This window comes from Kogia breviceps, chromosome 6 (assembly GCF_026419965.1).
Source record: "Kogia breviceps isolate mKogBre1 chromosome 6, mKogBre1 haplotype 1, whole genome shotgun sequence".
Classification (NCBI taxonomy): Eukaryota; Metazoa; Chordata; class Mammalia; order Artiodactyla; family Physeteridae; genus Kogia; species Kogia breviceps.
The window spans coordinates 58,284,307-58,306,111 of record NC_081315.1 but is presented as its reverse complement, the minus strand read 5'-3'; the positions used below and the strand labels follow the sequence as shown (position 1 = coordinate 58,306,111).

At 42.3% G+C, this 21,805-nt stretch overlaps 1 protein-coding gene across 15 annotated transcripts in view; it reads right to left on the bottom strand.

Annotated features, from left to right (window-relative positions):
- The window catches only part of SEPTIN11 (septin 11), a 96,681-nt gene extending 87,378 nt beyond the window's left edge, over positions 1-9,303 (bottom strand). For 9 of the 15 annotated variants that reach the window (XR_010841027.1, XM_059066935.2, XM_067035867.1 and 6 more), the window contains exon 1: positions 8,780-9,303. Coding sequence is in view for 12 of the 15 variants with exons in the window: in XM_059066935.2 (XP_058922918.1) it covers positions 8,780-8,806 (27 nt within the window). In the remaining 3 variants the exon portion in view is untranslated. The remainder of the gene's footprint in view (positions 1-8,779) is intronic. The other 6 variants (XR_010841029.1, XR_010841028.1, XM_067035873.1 and 3 more) reach the window with 1 other exon arrangement.
- Positions 9,304-21,805: the final 12,502 nt, after the last annotated feature.

Below are 21,805 nucleotides of genomic sequence, written 5' to 3'. Positions count from 1 at the left end.
CTGTCAGTTAGGGCTAAGAGTGCATGAATGCAGTCAAGATTATCAGAACATATTGCTTAAGGTAATGAGGCTTTTGTAGGCATTCACAACTAGATTTGATCATTCCTCTTTATTTAAAAAAAGTAACTTGGGGCTGGAGATGCACCAGAACACTATTTAGGTGGCACATAAGTGTGGTAGGCATTACTGCTGCTGGAATTCAAAGACAGAAAAGTCACCAAAACCTGGGTTGGTGAATGCAGGCTTCAAGGAGCTGGTATGTTGGATCTGTGCCTCAAAAGTGTGCCCTGGGGCTTCCCTGGTGGCTGAGAGTCCGCCTGCCGATGCAGCGGACACGGGTTCGTGCCCCGGTCCGGGAAGATCCCACATGCCGCGGAGTGGCTGGGCCTGCGCATCCGGAGCCTGTGCTCCGCAACGGGGGAGGCCACAGCAGTGAGAGGCCCGTGTACCGCAAAAAAAAAAAAAAAAAAAAAAGTGTGCCCTGACAAGAAAAAGGGAAGAGTGCACATTTCAGGTGTGTGAGCAAGGGAAGGGGCAAATGCTCGCCTCCTACTGGGTAGAGTGTGTGGGGGGGAGGTAGGGGGGTGGCAGTTCTGCTTTGAGCCCAGCCTTAGGTATAAAGCAGTTATTATTTCAGTATTTGTTTGCCTTTTACTGAGGACGAATGTTTCATGCATCATTGTAAGCACCTGGTGTAATAACTCATTTAATCCTGTAAACCTTTGAAGAAGGTACTGTAATTATTTTACAGATGAGGAATGTGAGGTACACATGGTGAGTAACTTATCTAAGGTCACAAAGGTGGTCAAATGGCAGAGGTGATACACTAGGAGGCCAGCAGTCTGGCTCTAGAGCCCACATTCTCAACCAAAATGCTACATACAGTCCTCTATCCCTATCTGCAAGGACCGCATCAGCAGTTGGCTGAATCCAGATACGGAGGGCCAACAATACTAGGCCATTTTATACAAGGGACTTGAGCATCTGCAGATATTGGTATCCTCGGAGATCCTGGAACCAGTCCCTGCAGATACTGAGGGATGACTGTACTAGTACCTCTCAGCAGAGAGAAAACAAAGCCCAGAAAAGAAGGGTGTCATAGATGCATCTGCATTTAGGAACAGACAGGGCTGGGAAAAGACTGATTTGGAAGCATCCTAAGGGAAATAATTCTATCAAGCAGTTAGAAGCCCTAATAGCCTCAAAACCATTTCCCAGAGAGTACAGTCCCAGAGTTGGGGCCACCAGAGACTAGCACAGAAGGTCTTTGAGAAGGTCACCACTCATCCCTTATTTGGTGATGGTGCTATTGGAAGCTCACTGTGAAAGAATAGGAATAATCATACTCTCCACCTTCAGTTCATTCTGGCTGCTTAAACACACACAGACACTCTTTCTCCCTCTCATCATTCTACCATGTCCAGCTAGAAGCAGAGTAGCACAAATAGACTGAGAAAAATCATTACAGACAGGGAGACAATTTTACAAAATAATAAAGACCCTTGGCTCTCTAGCAGATGCCCTGACTAGGAAGCTATGGTGAACTCTTACTATTCAACACAATCACTGGCTCTCCCTAGGGGAGGGTTTACTTCCCCATCCTATCCAGCTTGGCCAAGTGACCAGCAGAGCCACTCCCTGCAGAAGGATTATCCATCTCCATCCTGTTGAATTTAGGAGTAACCATTTATTTTGGTCAATGATGTTCACGTGGAAGTGACCCACCCAAGAGCTTGAAAAGTCAGTTCAGGGTTCAGCATGCCTCTTCTTCCTCTGCCACCAGATTGGCAACGTCCAGAGAGAGGACAGAACGTTCCCTCAGCCTGGGTCCTAGGGTCAATTCGGCATGGAGTGGATCTCAGAGGATGGAACAGACAAGGACCCTGTGTGAGAAATAAACCTTTGCTGTGCAAGCCACCAGATCCTGGGACCAATTTGTTACCTCAACATAAGTTAGTCTAACTGACCAATACAAATGGTAGGTCTGTATGCACATTGGTCTAAGAACTGTTGGTTCCAAAGCCAAGCTCTCCCACTAATTGGCTGTACCAGATTAGATAAGTGACAACTTCTTTGTGCCTCAGTTTTCTTGCCTATGTTACTTCTCAGAAATTTTGTGAGGATAAAGAGAGATAATTGTCTTGACAGTAATTTAAATAGAAAAAATTTAAAAATCAAGATGCTGCACAGGTTTCCTATACCTCACAAAGAAGCTGTGAGTCAAGCCGTTTCCTTCCAACAGCAGGTCTGAGTAAATTTAATGGGCATCCTTAATGAGATTCATGAAGTTTATATTGGCATGAAAACGGTACACAAAGGAAGATGAATGCAAAAGGATTAAGTCTTAACAGAACTCTGGCTTTTAAGACTCTCCTCCTGTTTTCATAGGATCCAGTGGGTTTTTAGTTTTCTTTATGGACAACACCCACTGGCACTTGCAGTCCAAGGTGGGAGGAGTCCTAGCATTCTACCCCACCCTTTAGGACTCAATTGCTTTGGTGTGTAAGGAAGTAAGACTTTAGTTCTACATCTTGAAGAAGAGCTCAATACAGAAAGCTAGACAGAGGAAGGCCTGGTGATGTTGTCACTCCTCTCTGTGCCCTTCCTCAGCCTTCATTTCCTCTGTTCTTCAAGGGCTTGATTTGGCCATGAAAGAAATCAACTCCCCGAGCCTCCCCTGAAACCTGAAGAATTAGTGCTCTGAAGATTTTCAGTGTCTTCCACCAACCAAGTCTAAGAATCTGGGATATCCTACATTGTGGGTCGGGTGGATAGCATATAAAATATTTAAAGAGCAATGTAGTAAGTACCCATGTCTTGAAGAATGCACTGCAAAAGTGATGTGGTCTCTTCCCACCACCTTCTCAGCCTCACGTCCATCCACTCTACGCCATCCTGAACGCTAATGTCCCCGCTACACTGGATTCCCTTAAGAGGCTCTGCCTCACCTCAGAGCTTTGCACGTGCTGTTCCCTTGGCTTGAGAACACTTTTCCCTAGCCACCGCCCCACCTCACTTTCCTAGCTGAGACCGAGTGCTTGCTCATCCTTCAGAGAAATTTGATAAGCATCAGGGATGGCATCTCAAGGACTTAGGTCATAACCATAGCACCTACACAAAGAAAGTACACAAGATGTATCTGATAAAGCAGATGGATTAGGAAGCCAAGAATGACTACTGATGCATTAGGGTGTTGAGAGTTGTTTTGTTTTTCCATTTCTAACCTATCTATATTATTGTAATTCTACTTCTACAAGAAAACAATAAGAAAATCATAAATTCTTCCCAAAGGAATGTTACTTAATTATCAAAAACAGACACAATTCCACAAGGACTCAGAGGCAAAAAATATACAAATCAATTTTCACTGCAAAGTAAAGGACCTGTTACAGTGGAGGATTACTGGACTGAATGTCAATATTATGACATAGTATTAGTGTGTTTCGTGTTTGGTTAATTGCAATCATTGTTGCTTTTATTGTGGTCATCCATTTACAATGCTTGGTGTCAGTTTATCTCTTATAGAAATAAAATACAGTGTGTGTGGGGGGGACAAACAACAGACACATTTTACATTAGGTATATTTTCACTACAATTTTTTAAATTTAAAAAAAAAAAAAAAAAAAAAAAGCAGACACCAAGCTCCCCCTTGTTGGATACTGAAGATGTTCTTTTGGAGCATGAAGCCATTCCTACCTCTCCACCCTAGCCTGGCTGGAGACAACACATCACACTCCATCCCACAGGGTCCTAGTTCAGCAGGTGGTCTGAACGCATCCACACAACTCAACTTCCTGCATCCTCTGACTTGAGCAATGCGTGCACCCTCACTGGCACGGATCCTGAAAAGGTGTTTCTAATGCCTCGGCTCTGGTCGTATCAGGCAACAGACTCCTGATTTCTACCTCAGGCCAGGCGTGAGACAATGCATACTTGATTTTTAGATCACCAGCATTCTTTTTAGAAATCTGTCTGTTTCACCTTAGCCCAAGTTTTGTTTCTATGTTCAATTGATGGGCTGCCAGAAGGCCTGAGTGGATAGGAGAGGTATTATTTAGTTGAAAGACGGCTTTCTGTCAATCTGGATTAAAGCAAACAAACTAAAAAAACAAAACAAAGGGGGTATCAATTATATTGTAAAGTAGTTCTCTTTGGGAAAAAGGATTGAAGCTTTAGACCTACTGGGTCTTTGTTTAAATAATCGTTCAACTTGGCTGACCCCAGTTGAGACAGTTTAGCTAAGGCTATGAAAGACAGTTCCCAATAAATGATAAAATCCAAGAGCAGCCCCTACCCTCCCCCCCAGCCAAGTTTAAGGCCCTATGAAGACAAACACAGGCACAGAAAACCCTGATTGTAGCTTGCTCTACAGGGAGCCTAAATCAGAAGATCATCATCAGCTGTGGCATCATCAGTGGTAATAAACTGGGTCTTTTGGTGATCAATCAAATCAGGCCATCCAAATCATTCATTCCTTTGTCTGGACACAGACATAGCGTGGGTCCCTGTGAAAGCACTAAGCATCTGTTTCCTCGATTATATGAATGTCCAAATAGTCAGAGGGAGTACTCCCAGGCACACAGTTTAGTTTCTTAGTAGCAGTTTATATGGTATGGATTATGCTTGCTGCTGTAAACCTCAAAAAGTCGAGAATAATCTAAGAACTGTTACATCAGGATGATGAGATGAGTAGTTTCCAACTTTTAATCAATTCCTTGGGTCAGTTTTTCATCGTGATGTAGACACATCATTTTTAAAGAAGATACTTTAGAAGATAGAAAAATAATCTATAGCTTTCAAAACATTTAATCCTTCTCCAGGTCCAAAAGCCACAGCCCTCCATGTAGGGGCCACCCTCAAGTCATAGAAATGGCAATTTTACAAGGGAAAATAACATTTTGCTGTCAGTCCTCACCCTCCTGCTGAAGACAGACCATATCTTTAGGAACTGCCTATAATGATCCTCGAACAGATAAGACCCTTTACCTGCATCATAGCTGTTGACTCAGCAATAGGCACATAATTTCCTTTCTCCTGAAATGGCTTACATACGCTATTGAAGTTTGTTTCTGTAATACACACGGACACTAATTCTCTCAGAAAATAAAAGCTCCAGGTAAGAAGGAATTTCTCTGTTGTCCATTACTGTATCCCTGGCACCTAGAACAGTACCAGGCACACAGGAGGTGTTCGATAAATAGTGTTAAATAAGCTAATGAATGAACTTGGATTTCCATTCCTTTTGGCGCGGTGGATAAAAGGATAATTAAACTTGTTTCTTGAATGATATCATAGGGGAATCTCCACCACTGGAAAGACTTAAACACTTCTGTTAGGGATAATGTGGAAAATATTTCTTTCTGCATTGGAGAGGAGGCTGAACCAAATGACCTCTAAAGTCCCTTTAAACGCCCAGACCTTCTAACTTGATGAACACCACTCCTTAAAAGAGAGGATCAGCTACTTAAAGCCTGTTCCCAGGTAGAGTAAATTACCACGCTCTGATTAAAACAAAGATAATAGCAGTCCTGGGACTTGGATGCCAAAATACTAACTCATCCGAAATGTTCACATATCCCTAGGGGAGAAATGCTCTTGCTAATCATCAGTCACACTCTGGAAAAAGCAGATGTGCTTCAGGAGCTTCTGGGAGCCAAGTCCAAAAACCACTCCTGGGAAAATGGAGAAGTTAGGGGTCGAGATTAAAATGGAAATAAACAGTATCACACCAGACTGAAGCTTCTGTTTCCCAGCCAACAACAAATCCACTTAAGAAACGTCTGAATTTAGCCTTGAAGTTAAAATGGTTATAACTGAATATAACCAATTCATAAGATAGAAAATACTGCATTTGATATATAAGGATTTTTGCCCAGTAAAGTGTCATATGTACCTGAGGTATCACACTCAGATGTTCAAGTTCAAGAATGTCTGTTTAAAGTAGAGGGCAAGTTATTCTGGTTGAACTTTTCTTCAATCTGGATGAGAGAGCCAGTTTGTAGGGGAAGGAGATATGTTCACGTCTCCTAAACAAACAAAAAAATCTAATTCTAAAGGAGTAACTAGGGAAACTCCATTCACAATCAACTTTGGAGTGATTCTTTTCTATCAACATACCCTTCCTTTCTTTTGTTCAAATCATAGAATAGATACCGGAAAAGGAGGGGCAGCGGAATTCTACCATGAAGGATTCTGTGTAGAGACCCTGGGGCTGGGTTTGGAGAATCTTTTGCATTCACTGGGGTTGTTTTGAAGACCTAACTGCAAACGCTACACTTAAAACAGGAACCAAATGAACAAAGTGAAACAGTTCAACAATTCCTTGGAAAATGTATGAGAAGACTTTTAAACTTTGTAGTCAACTCCTGATCACCCCTACCACAACTCGGTCCAAAAAAAAAGTCTTCTGTTTCCAAACTGTAAGTAACTTAATCTTAGTTCTAATGACAACAGGGAATGTGCAGAGAAAGCAATTACCTCCTCTGTACACACACACTTTGTAAAATCGCCTCTATTTTTTGAATGAGAGAGGTCTTACACAAGAATTCTGTGGAATTAAGCTCACATCTGGTTGGCAGACCTGGTGTTGGACATGATTGTGGCCACACAACTATATCTTAAATCCACATACTGTTCCTATTTAACTGACATATATGAACTAATTTATAGAAAATGTGCAGCAAATTATTTCTTCCACCTCCCCCATGCTTCAAGAATGCACCAGCAATAGGTGTTACTGAAAGACACCCTGCCCACACACACACAGAACATTTGCATCTAGCCACTGTCCTATTATCTAAAGCAGATATTGTTATTTATCTGAATCTGTGCTCTGTAAATATGTGTGTGTGTTGGGGAAGGGGGGTGGGGTAGGGGGGGTGGGAGTGGTAATTTAACCAGATAAACTTGACCTCTCTGGACCTCAATATTCTCACCAGAAAAATAAAGGGATCAGCCCAGAGACTATGCAAATTCCCGCAGTAACAACAATCTATGACCACTAATTATCAAGAGACCTGAATTCTTAAGTGTTTGTCATTAAATATTAGAGTTTAAACTACCTAAAAGATCCACAGTTACACTTCAATATGACCACTGCACAGTTTCTGACGGTGGAGAATGTCTTTGAAAACATCGCGGCAGCTGAACTACCAAACCGGATTAGAGCACGCCAAAGAACTCTGCTAATTATGGGGGAGGGCTGCAAAAAGAGACTGTATCTGGAGGAAGAGTTGGGAGAAGGGCCGGGGGTTGGAGAGCACAGTCTTGCAATTTGCATTTCTGGGCTTGCAGAGCTTCCAGTATCTCCGCGAGACTTTGGTCAGTACCTGCAAAATCTCTCAAGCCACCACCTGCAGCTACACAGTTGTGGGAAGAGGAAGAAGAGGAAAAGAAAAGGTGGTAGAGCGGTAAGAAACTCGCTCAAGGAGTCCACAAAGCCCGTGGGGCGAAAGTGACTTTGAACAGCGACAAAGAAAAGGGGAAAGAGAAAGAACGAGGACTCCGCCTTTCCCCACCGGCTCTGCTCCTTTCAGTAAAAAAAAAAAAGAAGGCCGCCGCCGCCCCTGGCCTCCGCCTTTCACCCGGGATGCAGAGCCCCGGCTGAAACCGCACCCTTTAACTCCGGCTGCCCTCGGGCAGGGTCCAGAGTCGCTGAATGAGCTTTGCCCCGCCGGAGGCGCGGCCCTGCCCCGCCGGTAAACTCGGGGACTAAGCATCCCCCTTCCTCCCTCCCCGTCTCCCTCGCCCCGTCCCGGGGGCACCCGATTCTCCACGCACCCGCCATCCCTTCCTCTTCCTCGTGCGCCCGCCTCCCCGGCCCGCCGCCCCCAGCCTTCCAACCGCAGAGCATTTTAAAACTTCCACCCACTCCGACAACAGGGCCCTTTGAAAACTTTGTGTGTGTATCTAAGGCTTTTGTCCACATCCTGGGCAGGGCCCGATCAACAGCGTAGGTGCCTGAGGGTGTCCGGGATCTCACAGTGCACTGGGGAAGCCACCACGGAAATCCCACCCCTTTTTAATATATTTTTTTAACACATGAAAGAATGCTCAATCATTAGAGAAGTGCAAATCAAAACTACAATGAGGTATCACCTCACACCGGTCAGAATGGCCAGCATCAAAAAGTCCACAAACAATAAATGCTGGAGAGGGAAAAGGGAACCCTCTTGCACTGTTGGTGGGAATGTAAATTGATACAGCCACTATGGAAAACAGTATGGAGGTTCCTTAAAAAACTAAAAATAAAACTACCATACGACCCAGCAATCCCACCCCTTCATTTTTGACGCGCTTCTACAACCGCGTGACACAACGCTTGGGTTAACAATTCCCACGCCCTGGTCGCCCCTCGGCGCGGGGGAGCCGGGAGGAAACCGCCCCCACCCGACCCGGCGCCTTTCTCGACTGTCACGAGGGGAAAGGTGTGCGCGGGGAGAAGGAGGCAGCCGACAAACACCGTGGCCAAAAGGATCCTCTTAAAGAAAAAATAGGCGAGGGGTCCTTTTTCTCCCACATCCCGGGAATCGGGGCGCGACGAGGCGATACACTGTTGCATCACGTAGTAGCCGAGCCGCTGGGATCCTCGCCCTCCCCTCAGCCCCAGACACGCGCCCAAATTCATGCACACACCCACAGCTACCGCCGCAGCGGTCCCGAGGCCCCCGCTCCCGGCCCCCAGTATTCCCCGCCGGCCCCCGCCCGCAAGCGGGAACACACACACCCCCCCAGCGCCGGAGGAGAAGCAGCCGAGGGAAGCGAGGCCCCAGCACTCACAGATGGTCTCCCCACGGCCACGGCCATCGCGGCTGCTGCTCCAGCTGTGCCCGGGTGCCCTCCGCCAACACTAGCTGCTGCTTGGGCTCGGGCTCGGGCTCCGGCTCTCCTCCCCCGCGCCTCCCTCGCGGCTGCGCTCTGCTAGCGCCCGGCTCCCGCGCTCAACCAGCGGCATCTGCTCCCCACCTCCCCACGCCGCCGCCCCTCCCGCTTTATTAGAACAACATGGCCACCCGCCTGGAAGGGACCATTTGCTTCCCCAGGAAGGGGTGTGAGCCTGCGCGCCCGGTCTGAGGCGGTGGGAGGGAAGATGGTAGGCGGGCGGGCCTCCAGCCCTGGTCGACAGGCCCAGGCCGCAGAGCTCGCCCTCGTCGAATGTAGCGGGCGGTCCCGGAATGACCGTCTCCAGAGCCACCGAAAGCCCCCAGCCTGTGGGCCGGCCGCCACCCCCGTTCCACCAAGTGCTGGAGTCCGAGTAAAAGCCTGGGCGCGGAGGTCCCAGCCCCGGGTCCCGCCACGCGCTTCTGCAAGCTGGTAGCTGGAGCGGCTGCGGAGAGGGAGACCGGACACGGGCGAGACAGGTCCACGGGGACAGCATCTCGCGGAAAGTTAGCCCCAGGCAAGCACGCCCCGCCCGGAGGAACCGGCTTGGAAGGGGAGCGGGCCACTGGGGAGAGTGGTGGGCGACCGAGGTGGGCTGGGCCGACCCCCTTGAGGGAAGAGTTCCCCTCCACAATTCTTCTCTTCCTAAGGGAGAGATTAAAAGGCAGGCAGCTGGAAGCTGTCACTGTAGCGTGCGGCCGGGTAGGCGACCACAGTGGAGAAGAAGAGGCGGTAGAAGTTGCTGCGGCGGACGACTAACCTCAGCCTGCCGCAGAGGAGGAAAAGGACGCCCCCGCCGGAGAATTAAAGCAGCTGTTGACTGCCCTAGAGCGTGGGGGCCGAGGCCTCTCGCGGCTGTAACCCGAGAGCTGGGCACACGTGAGAGCTCAGCCGACCCTTTTTGATCGCTGGAGACTGACCAGACGACCCGGAGGCGGGCGCGCGGGCCTGCGGCTCGGGGGCGCGGCGACGGCGCCAGTCTGTGCGACTCCGAGCGCGTGGGAATGGGAAACTGCTCCGCGGTGGGGAAGGACTTTTCCCGCAGATGTCGGGGGCGTCGCTGCGTGTCTGTGTGGAGCGCAGAATGGCAGGGTCCTGGTGCAGGCCGGGTGGCGCGGCACCTCGGCAAGAGCTGGGCGGTGAGGTGTGCGGGAGGTGCTGTCGATTCCCGCGGCCTCTCTTAGGGTGGAGGAGGGAGGGGTCCCCGACGACAAGGTGATTGAGGATAGCTCCCGGTCGGGGGCCGGGAGCCAGTTGGATCCAAGCGCAGGGAGAGTGTGGTGAGGCGATGAAGGGCTGTCATCAGCCCACGGGATTGCGCCCTTAGGGAAAACCCTGGCCTATTGAATTAGGTGAAAGACAAACCACCTCTTTTAGACTGGGGCGCCTCAGAGCCTGACCTGAGACTTCAAGCACCCAGGTTCCTCGAGGCCTTGCGTCTGCCGCTCTTGCTGTCTCTGCCCCCACATGGGTTGCAGTATTCAAACGCACGCCGCGCCGCCTTTGGCTAAGGGTGGGTGGGCTCCGGGCGCGCATCCAGTTGCTGCGAGGCAGACGCTAGGTTGCCCCGGGAGCGGTCAAGGGGCTAGAGGCCACCCAAGCTGAATTACACCCGCAGCATCCTAGTGGGACCGCCAGGAATGAGAATACGATGTAAGTACACTCAGTGAAAGAAAGATGAGGGGCCCTTCAGCCTGTGGCCCAGACCCTCAGAGCACTAACCTCTTAAGTTTGGACCAGTTTCTACCCCTAGTCTTCAAATCCTTTGAAGACAAGGACCACCATTTTACGTCAAGCATGCATTAGGCACTCTATAAGCGTTGAGTTATGATTACCAGGTGCGTGCATGCTATGTGAAAGGAGGGGAAAAGAAATACTTCGGTCTGCAGCTCTCTGTACATGGACATTTTTTTCTTTCTCCCAGAGAGAGGATTACACAGCGGCACTGCCCATGGACAAGAGGTCTCAGGTAAACCCTATGAAAAGACAGCTTCACAGGCTGCCAACCGGATAAGGGCAGTTACAAACCAACTCTCCATTTTATGTTACATAGACCAGACCAGACCAGACTGCAGGATTTTATTCATTGTTTTTAATTTTATTTACTTATTTTGTTTGCAAATGCTTAGGTTGAAAACAGCTGATTAGTTTTTAAGAATGTCCCTACCTTTGTTGGTAGGTTATTTTATTTATGCTTATCACAAAAGCTTAAAGTCACTTATTCCAACATCTAATCTGTTTGAGGAAACCCTTTTAGGATAAAATCATCAATCTACCCAGCTTCTGCCCGATTTTTTTCACTGACTAGGAGCGGTGCCTTAAATTACCCCCTCTTTGTTTTTTTGGCAGGTAGGCATATATATATATTTAATAAATATACAATTTAAATCCTTTCAACCAAGGAAGGCTATTTCAGAATTTCAGTTCTCATTTTGAAGTTAAGTATCATTCTACAACCAGACTACCTAGATCCAAAATCCTGGCTTTACTATTGATACTTCACAGCTGTGTGACCTTGGGCAAATTACTTAACCTTTCATTGCTTCAATTATCTCATCTTTAAAGCCTGTTTAGTAATAGCTCCTCCCTAATAGAATTGCTGAGAGATTAGATTACCTTTTAATTCTGCCCAGCACTGTGCTAGGAACTAAAAAAATTTTTACTGAGGATGCCTCTCTGACAGTCTGCTGAGAGACAGATGTTTAAACAACTCTGATAAATAGGCCAAATCTTAGAAAAGATGTATGAATTATGGGCTTTCAAAGCACAGTAGAAGGAGCTATTCACTGCCTGTCAGAACAGGAAAGGCTTCATCAAAGAGTTGGAGGGGGAGCGAGAGCAAGACATTCCAAACAAGGGAAGAGAATGAGCAAAGATTCAGTGGTTTCAAAGGTAATGATGCTATGGGAAGGATAGGTAATTTGGCATTGCTGCTATGTAGCAACCTTAGAGGGAGCCTGGTAGAGTGGGGATAACACCGCACTTGGACTCCAGATTATCACTTATCAGCTTTGTGACGTGGAGCACATTAGCCTTTCTTCGTCTCATTTTTTCCTACTGCAAAATAGGGTAGTAATCGTGTGTTCTGATGGAGGATATCCATGTTCCTGCCCACAGGAGAACCTGAACTTAAAGGGCTTTCTTTCCCTTAGATTCAGTTAGTTGAGTTCAGGCAATGGGGAACAACAGCAATACAACAGAGTCTGGGTATTTATTCCCCAGTGCCCCTTGCTATGGCATGACTGCAGGCTGGCTAAATCTGAAGGTCACAGTTACTCTAGGTTACTCTAGGTTATTCTAGGGTAAACCCCTTGTGGTTTCTCTACATTTTGCCCACACCTTTGCAAGTAGCCTTTTCTTAAACTCTACTGAAATTATCCAATAGGAATGTACCATCTCAACCTTAACAGATTCAGTCCATCAGAGAATTGTTTTGCTCAGAGTTAACTGAGAAAACATAGGTATGCTATTATTAGAATGACCTATAACTTATTGTCTAAACTTAGAAACTTTAGAGACTGAAAAAGAGCATTGGTGCCATTAGTAACTACCTAGGACAATAGGCAAAAACCAGGACTTATGGTCACCCTAGCTATTATTACAAGTTATTAATTGAGAGATGATCATACTAACATACAGAGGTTATGAGTAAGATTATAAGTGTCTCAAGGCAAGAGTGCTTATTCATGTTTCACAAGTCTGATATATTCAATGAATGTTGAGCTGCATTGGAATGGAGATGAGGCTAGGGGCTATGCTACCAAAAGCCTTTATTGCCATACTAAGGATTTGGAATGTGATCCTGTGGGCAATGAAAAGCCAAGGAGGTTAACCATATATTTGCATTTTAGAAAAGATCTCTACTGAATATTTGACATTGTTAGTTATGCCAGATCTACTCCCTTCTTAATTGGAACCCCAATTTGCTTGGGGAGATTTTCCAAAGAATGTTCCACTTTGATGGAAAGTAAATGCCTCTACAAGAGAGGTTCCTAAAGTTGCTTTCCATCAAATCCTTCCTTTTACCACCAAAGTATATCCAAGAGAGCATGTGATCTAAGCTTGGTCAGTCAGACACTGTTAAGTTTGAATCTTGAACTAAGGACCCAAAGACAGTACAAATTGTTAGAGTTTATGCATTCCATAATCTACTTTTATTTCTTAAGCTATCTAGAGCTTGTTTCTGTGACTTGCAGTCAAACAACCCTAACTAACACATCACCTTGATTCCAGTAAAAAATGATAAATGATGAATTAGGAACACTATACGGGACAGGGAATAAGTTAGAAGCTATTACCACTTTCATTTCAAACAGTATATATAACTGACAACAGATCCTGAACCCCTCCTGCAACATAATATATAAAGGTGTTCTAATATTTTAAAACATATCCATATTGGAGAGGAAAAAGTAAAACTATCTCTATTCACATGAACTTGTATATAGAAAATCCTATGAAATCCACTAAAGAATCATTAGAACTAATATGAATTCAACAAGGTTGTATTGATACAAAATCAATACACAAAAATCAGTTGTTTTTCTATACACTTGCAATGAATGATCCAAAAGTGAAATTAAGAAAACAATTTCATTTACAATAACATCAAAAAGAATGAAATATTAAGGAATAAATTTAACAAAAGAAGTGCAAAACTTCCATTAAAAACATTGCTGGGGCCTCCCTGGTGGCGCAGTGGTTGAGAGCCCGCCTGCCGATGCAGGGGACGCGGGTTCGTGCCCCGGTCCGGGAGGATCCCACGTGCCACGGAGCGGCTGGGCCCGTGAGCCATGGCCGCTGAGCCTGCGCGTCCGGAGCCTGTGCTCCACAACGGGAGAGGCCGCAACGGTGAGAGGCCCGCGTACCGCAAAAAAAAAAAAAAAACATTGCTGGAAGAAATTTTTCAAAGTCTAAGTAAATGGAAAAACATCTCATGTACATGGATTGGAAGACTTAACATTGTTAATATGGCAGTACTCCCCATATTGATCTACAGATTTATCACAATCCCTATCAGAATCCTAGCTGGCTTATTTGTAGAAACCAATCTGATTCTAAAATTCATATAAAATTTTAGGGACTGAGAATAGTCAAAACTTGGACTCCCACTTCCATATTTCAAATTTTACTACAAAGCAACAGTAATCAAGGCAGTGTGGTACTGGCATAAGGAGAGATATAAAGATCAGTGGAATAGAATTGACAAACTCAAGTGTTATGTTCAACTGGACAAGGCCATTCAATGCGGGAAAGTATAAACTTTTTAACAAATGGTACTGGGAAACTAGTCAGATGCAATAGAATAAATTCCAATCCTTATCACCTACAACATTACAAAAATTATTTCAAAATGTATCAAAGATCTAAATGTAAGGGCTAAAACTATATAAAACTCTTAGAAGAAAATACAGAGCTAAGTTTTCATGACGTTGGATTTGGCAATAAATTTTTAGATATGACATCAAAAGCACAAGCAACAAAAGACTGAAAATTTAAAACTTTTGTGCTTCAAGGAAACAAAAAAAGTGAAAAGGCAACCTACACAATAAGAAAAAATATTTGCAAATCATATATCTGATAAGAGACTTGTATCTAGAATATATATATAAAGAACTCTTTCAACTTAATAATAAAAGACTTCTTTTTAATGGTTAAAGGATTTGAAAAAACATTTGTCCAAAAAGATATACAAATGGCCATAAAAGATCATGAAAAGATTCTTGACATCATTAGAAAGAGATGCCACTTAATATCCACTAGGGTGGCTATAATCTTTAAAAAAATCATGTAAAGGTTCATCAAGGATGTGGAGAAATTAGATCCCTCATACACTGTTGGTGGGGATGTCAAATAGTACAGCCACTTTGGAAAACAGTTTGGCAGTTTCTCAAATGGTTGAACATAGAGTTAGCATATGACTCCACAATACCACTCCTAGATATATACCCAAGAGAAATTAAAATGTATGTCCACACGAAAACTTATACAGGCACATTCATAGCATTACTCACAATAGCCAAAAGGTGGAAATAATCCCACTGTCCATCAACTGACGAATAGATAAAATATGGTAGATCCATTCAATGGAGTATTATTTGACCATAAAAAGGAGTTAAGTACTGTTAAATAGTACAACTTAGATGAATCTTTTAAACATTATGCTATGTGAAAGAAGCCAGCCACAAAAGTTCACTTATTATATCATTCTATTTATATTATATGTCTAGAATAGGCAAATCTATACAGAAAAAAATAAATTGACAGCTAGCTGCTCAGGACTGAGGTGGATGAAGTGGTACAGAAGTAATAACTAAGGGGTATGGGATTTCTTTTTAAGGTGATAAAAATGTTCTAAAATTTATTATGGTGAAATATGAGGTTCCAATTGTTCTACTCTCTACCAGCAGTAAGTATATTCAATTTTTTATTTTTTAGTCATTCTAGTAGTTTTGCAGTGGTACCTCAATGTAGTTTTAATTTGCATTTCTCCAGTGACTAATGGTGTTGAGAATCTTTTCATTTGCTTATTTGCCATTTATACCTCTTTGGTTATGTGATTTTTTGCCTGTTTTTTAAACTGGTTTATTTTTATTATTTATTCTTATAGATGCTTGATATATATTTCACATGTATTTCTCTCTAAGGTTTGTCGTTTCACTTTCTTAATAGAATTTTTTAAAAGAGCAGAAATTTTTATTTGGTGGGGTATAGCATTGATTTGTTTTCTTTTATGGATTGTGCTTTTGGTGTCTATCTAAGAAATCTGTGTCAAATCTCTGTTTTTCTTCTAGAAGTCTATAGTTTTAGTTTTTACATTTATGTCTATAATCTATTTTGAGTTAATTTTTGTATATGGTGTGAGATAAGGATGAAACCTTATTTTTTCACATATGCAATTTTTCCAGCTTCACATGTTGAAAAGATTATCCTTTCTCCACTGAATTGCCTCTGTAGTCAAAAATTGATTAAGTATATATGTGCTTGTCTGAACTCTTCTGTTTATTGGTCAATGTGTCTATCCTTCTGCCAATACCACATTGCCTTGATTACTGTAGCTTTCTAATAGGTCTTGAAATGAGGGAAAATGAACTCTCCAACTTTATTCTCTTTCAAAATTATTTTGACTAATCTAAATCCTTTGCCTCTCCATATACATTTTATAATAAGCTTGTAAATTTATACCAAAAAAATCATAGTGGGATTTATTTTCGATTGCATTAAGTCTATAGAATCATTGGGGAGAATTAACATCTTAACACTATCGAATCTTCCAATCCATGAACATGATATATCACTCCATTTGTTTCCACTGCTTGCTTTCTTTAATATTTTGGAGATTTCAGCATACAGATTTTGTATGTATTTTTTTGGTTTTTTCCTTTTTAACAGTTTTATTGAAATACAATTCACATACCATACAATTTACCAATTTAAAGTGTACAATTCAATGGTTTTTAATATATTCACCAGTTCCAGTCTCGCAATTTCCTCCCTTTGTTCCTTCAGTTCTAAGAGTGGTAATGACTTTTTTTTTTTAAATAAATGTATTTATTTATTTTTGGCTGCGTTGGGTCTTTGCACGCAGGCTTTCTTTAGCTGCTGCGAGAGGAGGGCTCCTCTTCGTTGCGGTGCGCGGGCTTCTCAATGCAGTGGCTTCTCTTTTTGCAGAGCACCGGCTCTAGGCGCGCGGGCTTCAGTAGTTGTGGCACGTGGGATCAGTAGTTGTGGCTCGCGGGCTCTAGAGTGCAGGCTCAGTGGTTGTGGTGTACGGGCTTAGTTGCTCCGCGGCATGTGGGATCTTCCCAGCCCAGGGCTCGAACCCATGTCCCCTGCATTGGCAGGCAGATTCTTAACCACTGTGCTACCAGGGAAGTCCCCAATGACTTCTTAATGTTATTAGTCTTTGGGTGCTTTGCCGTCCCTTATTTGTTATACTTCAGTGTTTCTCGAATTTTAGTACTCATGAATCACTTGGAGATCCTGTTAAAATGCAGATTCTAAAATCAGTAGGTCTAGTGTGGGGCCTGATACTCTTGAGTTCCATCAGTCTCCCAGGTGATGCTGATACTGCTGATCTGGTGATCATACTAGACTAGCAAGTGTTAACAGTTCTACTCTTTATTTAAGGTTTGTTTGGTTTTTTTCCATTTGAAACATCTGCAGTAATGGTTTTTTCCCACTGAGACTTTGGTAGATATATGTGGAAACAAAAAAAAAATTGAAATAGTCATTTATAAGCTCAATCTCTTTCCCTGTTAAAACAGTTGTTTAAAAATTCATTCTAGATAATGTTAAATTTACCAATATTTCTCAAACTCTGCCCTGTTCCTCCTGCTTTTATTCTATTTGATAATCAGGACAATATATGCCCTCTTCAATCTTTGGCATTTCTTATTTTTCTCTGGTTTCCCAAAGCTGACTAATGCTAATCCATAATAATTTATGCAGAGTCTTTCAGGGATGATTCATTTAGGGCTGGAGAGTTTAACTCACTTAAAGCAGTTGGTTGCTCACTTACCACACTGGATTTCAGTAACCTTTTAATCATGTTTATCTTACATTTTTCATTTAAAAAAATTCTCTTTGAGAGAGGAGATAAAAAGTTGGGTAGTTTTGACTTTTCTTGGTCATCTCATAGCATTATATCATCAGCATCAAGTGGTGATTTTCATCCTTTCTTTTCACCCTCTTATGGCAAGTATTACTTGAAAAGCAAAAAACAAATTGTGAAAACTTCTTGGTATTCTTTATAAAAGCAAAAATTATCTAAGCCTACAAGAAAGTATCAGTCCTTGTAGGCTTTTGCTACTCTTTAATACATGCTCTTTTTAAAATCTGATCTCATTAAGGAGCATCCTGTGAAATGACATGCTCCCTGTAGTATGATGACTTGGCCTGCTGGTCACTGTCCTTGGCAGCCAGCCCGGGTCAGGTCCCATAGTTCTGACATCTCTAATTCTCAGATAATTCCTTTCTCCCTATAGCCAGTTATTGTGGCATCAGTTATTATTCCTTTTTGTGAGCCTAGAAAATTTATGTAGTTAAAGTCCCTTCAACCACTAGATATTGCCACTGAATTAGAATAGAATAGAATAGAATTAGAAGTCTTCCACCTTTTTCACGATCTGTAAAGTCCCTACCCCTCTCCTCAAGAAGTAAATACTTTATTAGTATCTTGTGTATCTTTCCAGAGTTCCCTTAAGCAACTTCAAGCAAATATGTATATATGTTCTTATTTCCTACCCTACTCCATTTTTTATCAATGCATAAAAGAAAAACATACTATGTATATCATTCTATACCTTGTTTTATTTAACAGTGTATTTTGCACATCCTTTTATATAAGTGTATAGTTATCTTCCTCATTCTTTTATACTACTGCCTAGTATTTTTTTAATATAGATTTATTTATTTATTTACTTTTGGCTGCATTGTGTCTTTGTTGCTGCGCACAGGCTTTCTCTAGTTGTGGCAAGCAGGGGCTCTAAAGCACAGGCTCAGTAGTTCTGGCGCACGGACTTAGTTGCTCCACAGCATGTGGGATCTTCCTGTACCAGGCCTTGAACCTGTGTCTCCTGCATTGGCAGGCAGATTCTTAACCACCAGGGAAGTCCCTGCCTAGTATTTTTAATGATGTATTGTTATCTATTTAACAGTCCCATTGGTAAATTCAGGGTTGTTTCTAATCTTTTGCCATTGCAAACAATGCTGCAATAATAACTTTGTGCTTGTCATTTTGAACATGTGAAATCATATCTGTAAGATACATTTCCAGAAGCGAGATAGCCAGTCATATGATATTGAGCCAGTCTTTTGATCTCTTTGAGTCCCATTTTCTTATGAAATGAAGCTCATATTTACCTCATAGATATGGTCATTATGATACTGAAATAAATAAATATAAAATTACTGTACAACACTATCAAAAACATAAAATAGAGATATATTTATCAAAATATGTCCAAAATCTGTATTGTAAAAACTACAAAACACTGCTGAAAGAAAAGAAACCTAAATGGAGAGATACACCATGTTCATGGATGATAAGGCTCAATATTTTTAAAATATACAATAATTCTCCCTGAATCAATCTATAGATACAATGTAATCCCAATTGAAATCCCACGGAGCTTTTTTTAAAATAGGAATTGACAACCTAATTCTAACATTTATGCAGAAACTGTTTTAGGATAGCTAAAACAGTTTTGAAAAAGAAGAGCAAAGTTGGAGAACTTGAACTACCTGATTTCAAGACTCTGAAAAACTATAACAATTAAGACATTGTTGAATTGGCCAAAGTACAATCATATAGTCCTTTGAAAGAGTATAGAGAGCCCATACCTGTATGGTCAACTGATTTTTGACAAAGGTGCCAGAGTAGTTTTGTGTGAAAGGATAGCTTTTTCAATAAATCATACCAGAACCATTGGATATCTATATAGAAAAAAAGAACCTCAACGCTTATTTCACTTATACACAAAGACTGAATCCAAATGGATCAGTCTATATGTAAACACTAAAACAGTGACACTTCTAGAAAAAAAAATAGGAAAAATCTTAATGACTTTGAGTTAGGCAATGATTTCTTAGAGGGGACACAGAAAGCACTACCTGACTGGACATCGACAAAACTCAAACTTTTGCTCCTTAAAAGACATGTTAAGAAAATGAAACAGCAAGCCACAGACTGGGAAAATTCTTCAACACTGGCAAAAAAAAATTTTTTTAATGGGCAAAATATGTGAACACATGCATCTGTTAGGAAGCAGAGATATTGAATGATATTCTCCAAACTGAGAAGGAACTTTGAGACTGCAAAACGAAGTAAGAAACTCCATAAAGTACAGTTATGAAGTTTATTGTGGATAACTTACATACAGGCAGGCTTGGGCGGACAATGGGTCCACAGGCATTTGCAGCTGCACTTTGCGCCACTAAAAGAGGTGCAGGGGAATTTAAAGGGCCATAGCTAAAAACAGAATCTGACCATTAGAGGGTGCATGTCCACATGGACAGGAACTGGAGTTTTTTCCTGCCCCTGGGGGCGTCTCATGACCGTTAACCATCTGCATCAGCAAAAGGCATTTTTCCAGTTTTCATGTCAGATGAAGGCAAAGACAAAAGTTGATAGGGAATTTATCTGGCTTGGGGGCATTCCTTGTGAGTGTGCTAAAGTTCAGTCATCTGGAGAGGGGAGGGGGTAGGACTGTGGTCCTAAGATGAGATGACAAAATGGAGTCAGTGTGGTTCAGCCACATAACATCATAAAAGAAGATATGTTTGGGCAAATGCACATGAAATGATACTCAACATCACTAGTCTTCAGGGAAATGCAAACTAAATCACAATTATATACCACCTACTAAAATGATGAAAGTTAGAAAAATTAGCAATACCACTTGTTAGGGAGGATGTGGGGTACCTGAAACTGATGTATTGTCAGTAAGAATAGAAGATATACAACCACTTTGGGCAATGGCTTGGCATTTTCTTATAAAGTTAAACATTAAATAATAAACCATATAATTCAATAATTCCATTCAGAGGTATTTACACAAGAGAGATAACTTGTATCGACAAAAAGATATTCATAGCAGCTTTATTCATAATAGCCAAAAAATGGAAACAATCCGAGTCTCTCAACAGGTTAATTGGTAAATAAATTTTGGAATATCTGTATAATTGGATACTATTCAACAATGAAATAATCTACAGATACATGCAAAATGTGGATAGGTCTCAAAAGCATGCTGAGTAAAACAAGCCAGACAAAAAAGTGCATACAATATGATTCCATTTATATGAAATGCTAAAAACGCAGAATGTACTTACAGAAAGCAAAATAGTGGTGGCCTGGGGTCTCAGGTAGGGAGGACTAACTTGAAAGGTCACAAGAGGAATTTTTGGAGTGGTGAAAATGTTCCATATCATGATTCTAGTGATGATTATATGGGTGAATTAATTTGTCACAGCTCATTGATCTCTATACTTAAAATGGGTATGTATTGTTGTCTATCATCAATAGACATCAATAAAATTATACATCAATAAAATTTATTTTTAAAATTACTGCACCAATGTAGCTGTTGTTACATCAAAAACTGTAAGGTAGGTCTCTTTCTCTAGAAGTCATTACATACCATCCAACTTCTGTTTAGATTTTTTTGAATGCAAACTCTGTCAGGCATCATGCAAGGTATTTTGCATGCATGTTTCATTTAGTCATCACAACAGCCCTCTGATATCACCCTATTTTACAGATGAAGATAGTGAAGCACAGAGACATTAAGAAAATTGTCCAATGCCCAGTTCTCATTGTGACACTAGTAAGTGGCAGAGCCAGGATTCAAACCCAGCTCGGTTACACACCATCCCCTCCTTAGCACTCACATCTTTCTTCATGCAGCTCTTTGGAATTTTACTTACCAAGTCTAAGAGAATCACCTCCATTTAGCATTTGAAAGAGAATCTTCAGATGTGAAGAGACAGCTGATCAGGCATACCTAACTCAGTTATTACTGAGTATATGTTTATCACAACCTGGAACATCTCCTGTGTATGCACTCAACATACCTTTGCTATTGTTGTTTTGTATTTCACCTGACCCTTGCAATTCTCTTCCTTCCTGCTGCCACTATCTTACTGACACCCAGGATCTGCTGATCCTGTTTAATGCTCTAGCCAGAATCCAGACAAAACCCCTCCCTATTTCCCCCCTTAGCCTAACTGAAATTGATGGTTAGGCTTTAAAAAAAACAAGAAAGAGAGACTAATGCTAGCGGAGTGCAAAAGGCAAATAAGCAAAGTGCATAATTAGGATTAAAGCCATCTGACTTACAAAATATTTGTTCTTACCATTTGTTAATTAAATGTTTACCAGTCATGTGTTATGGAAAACAGCAAAGTATAAGACTGTGTATA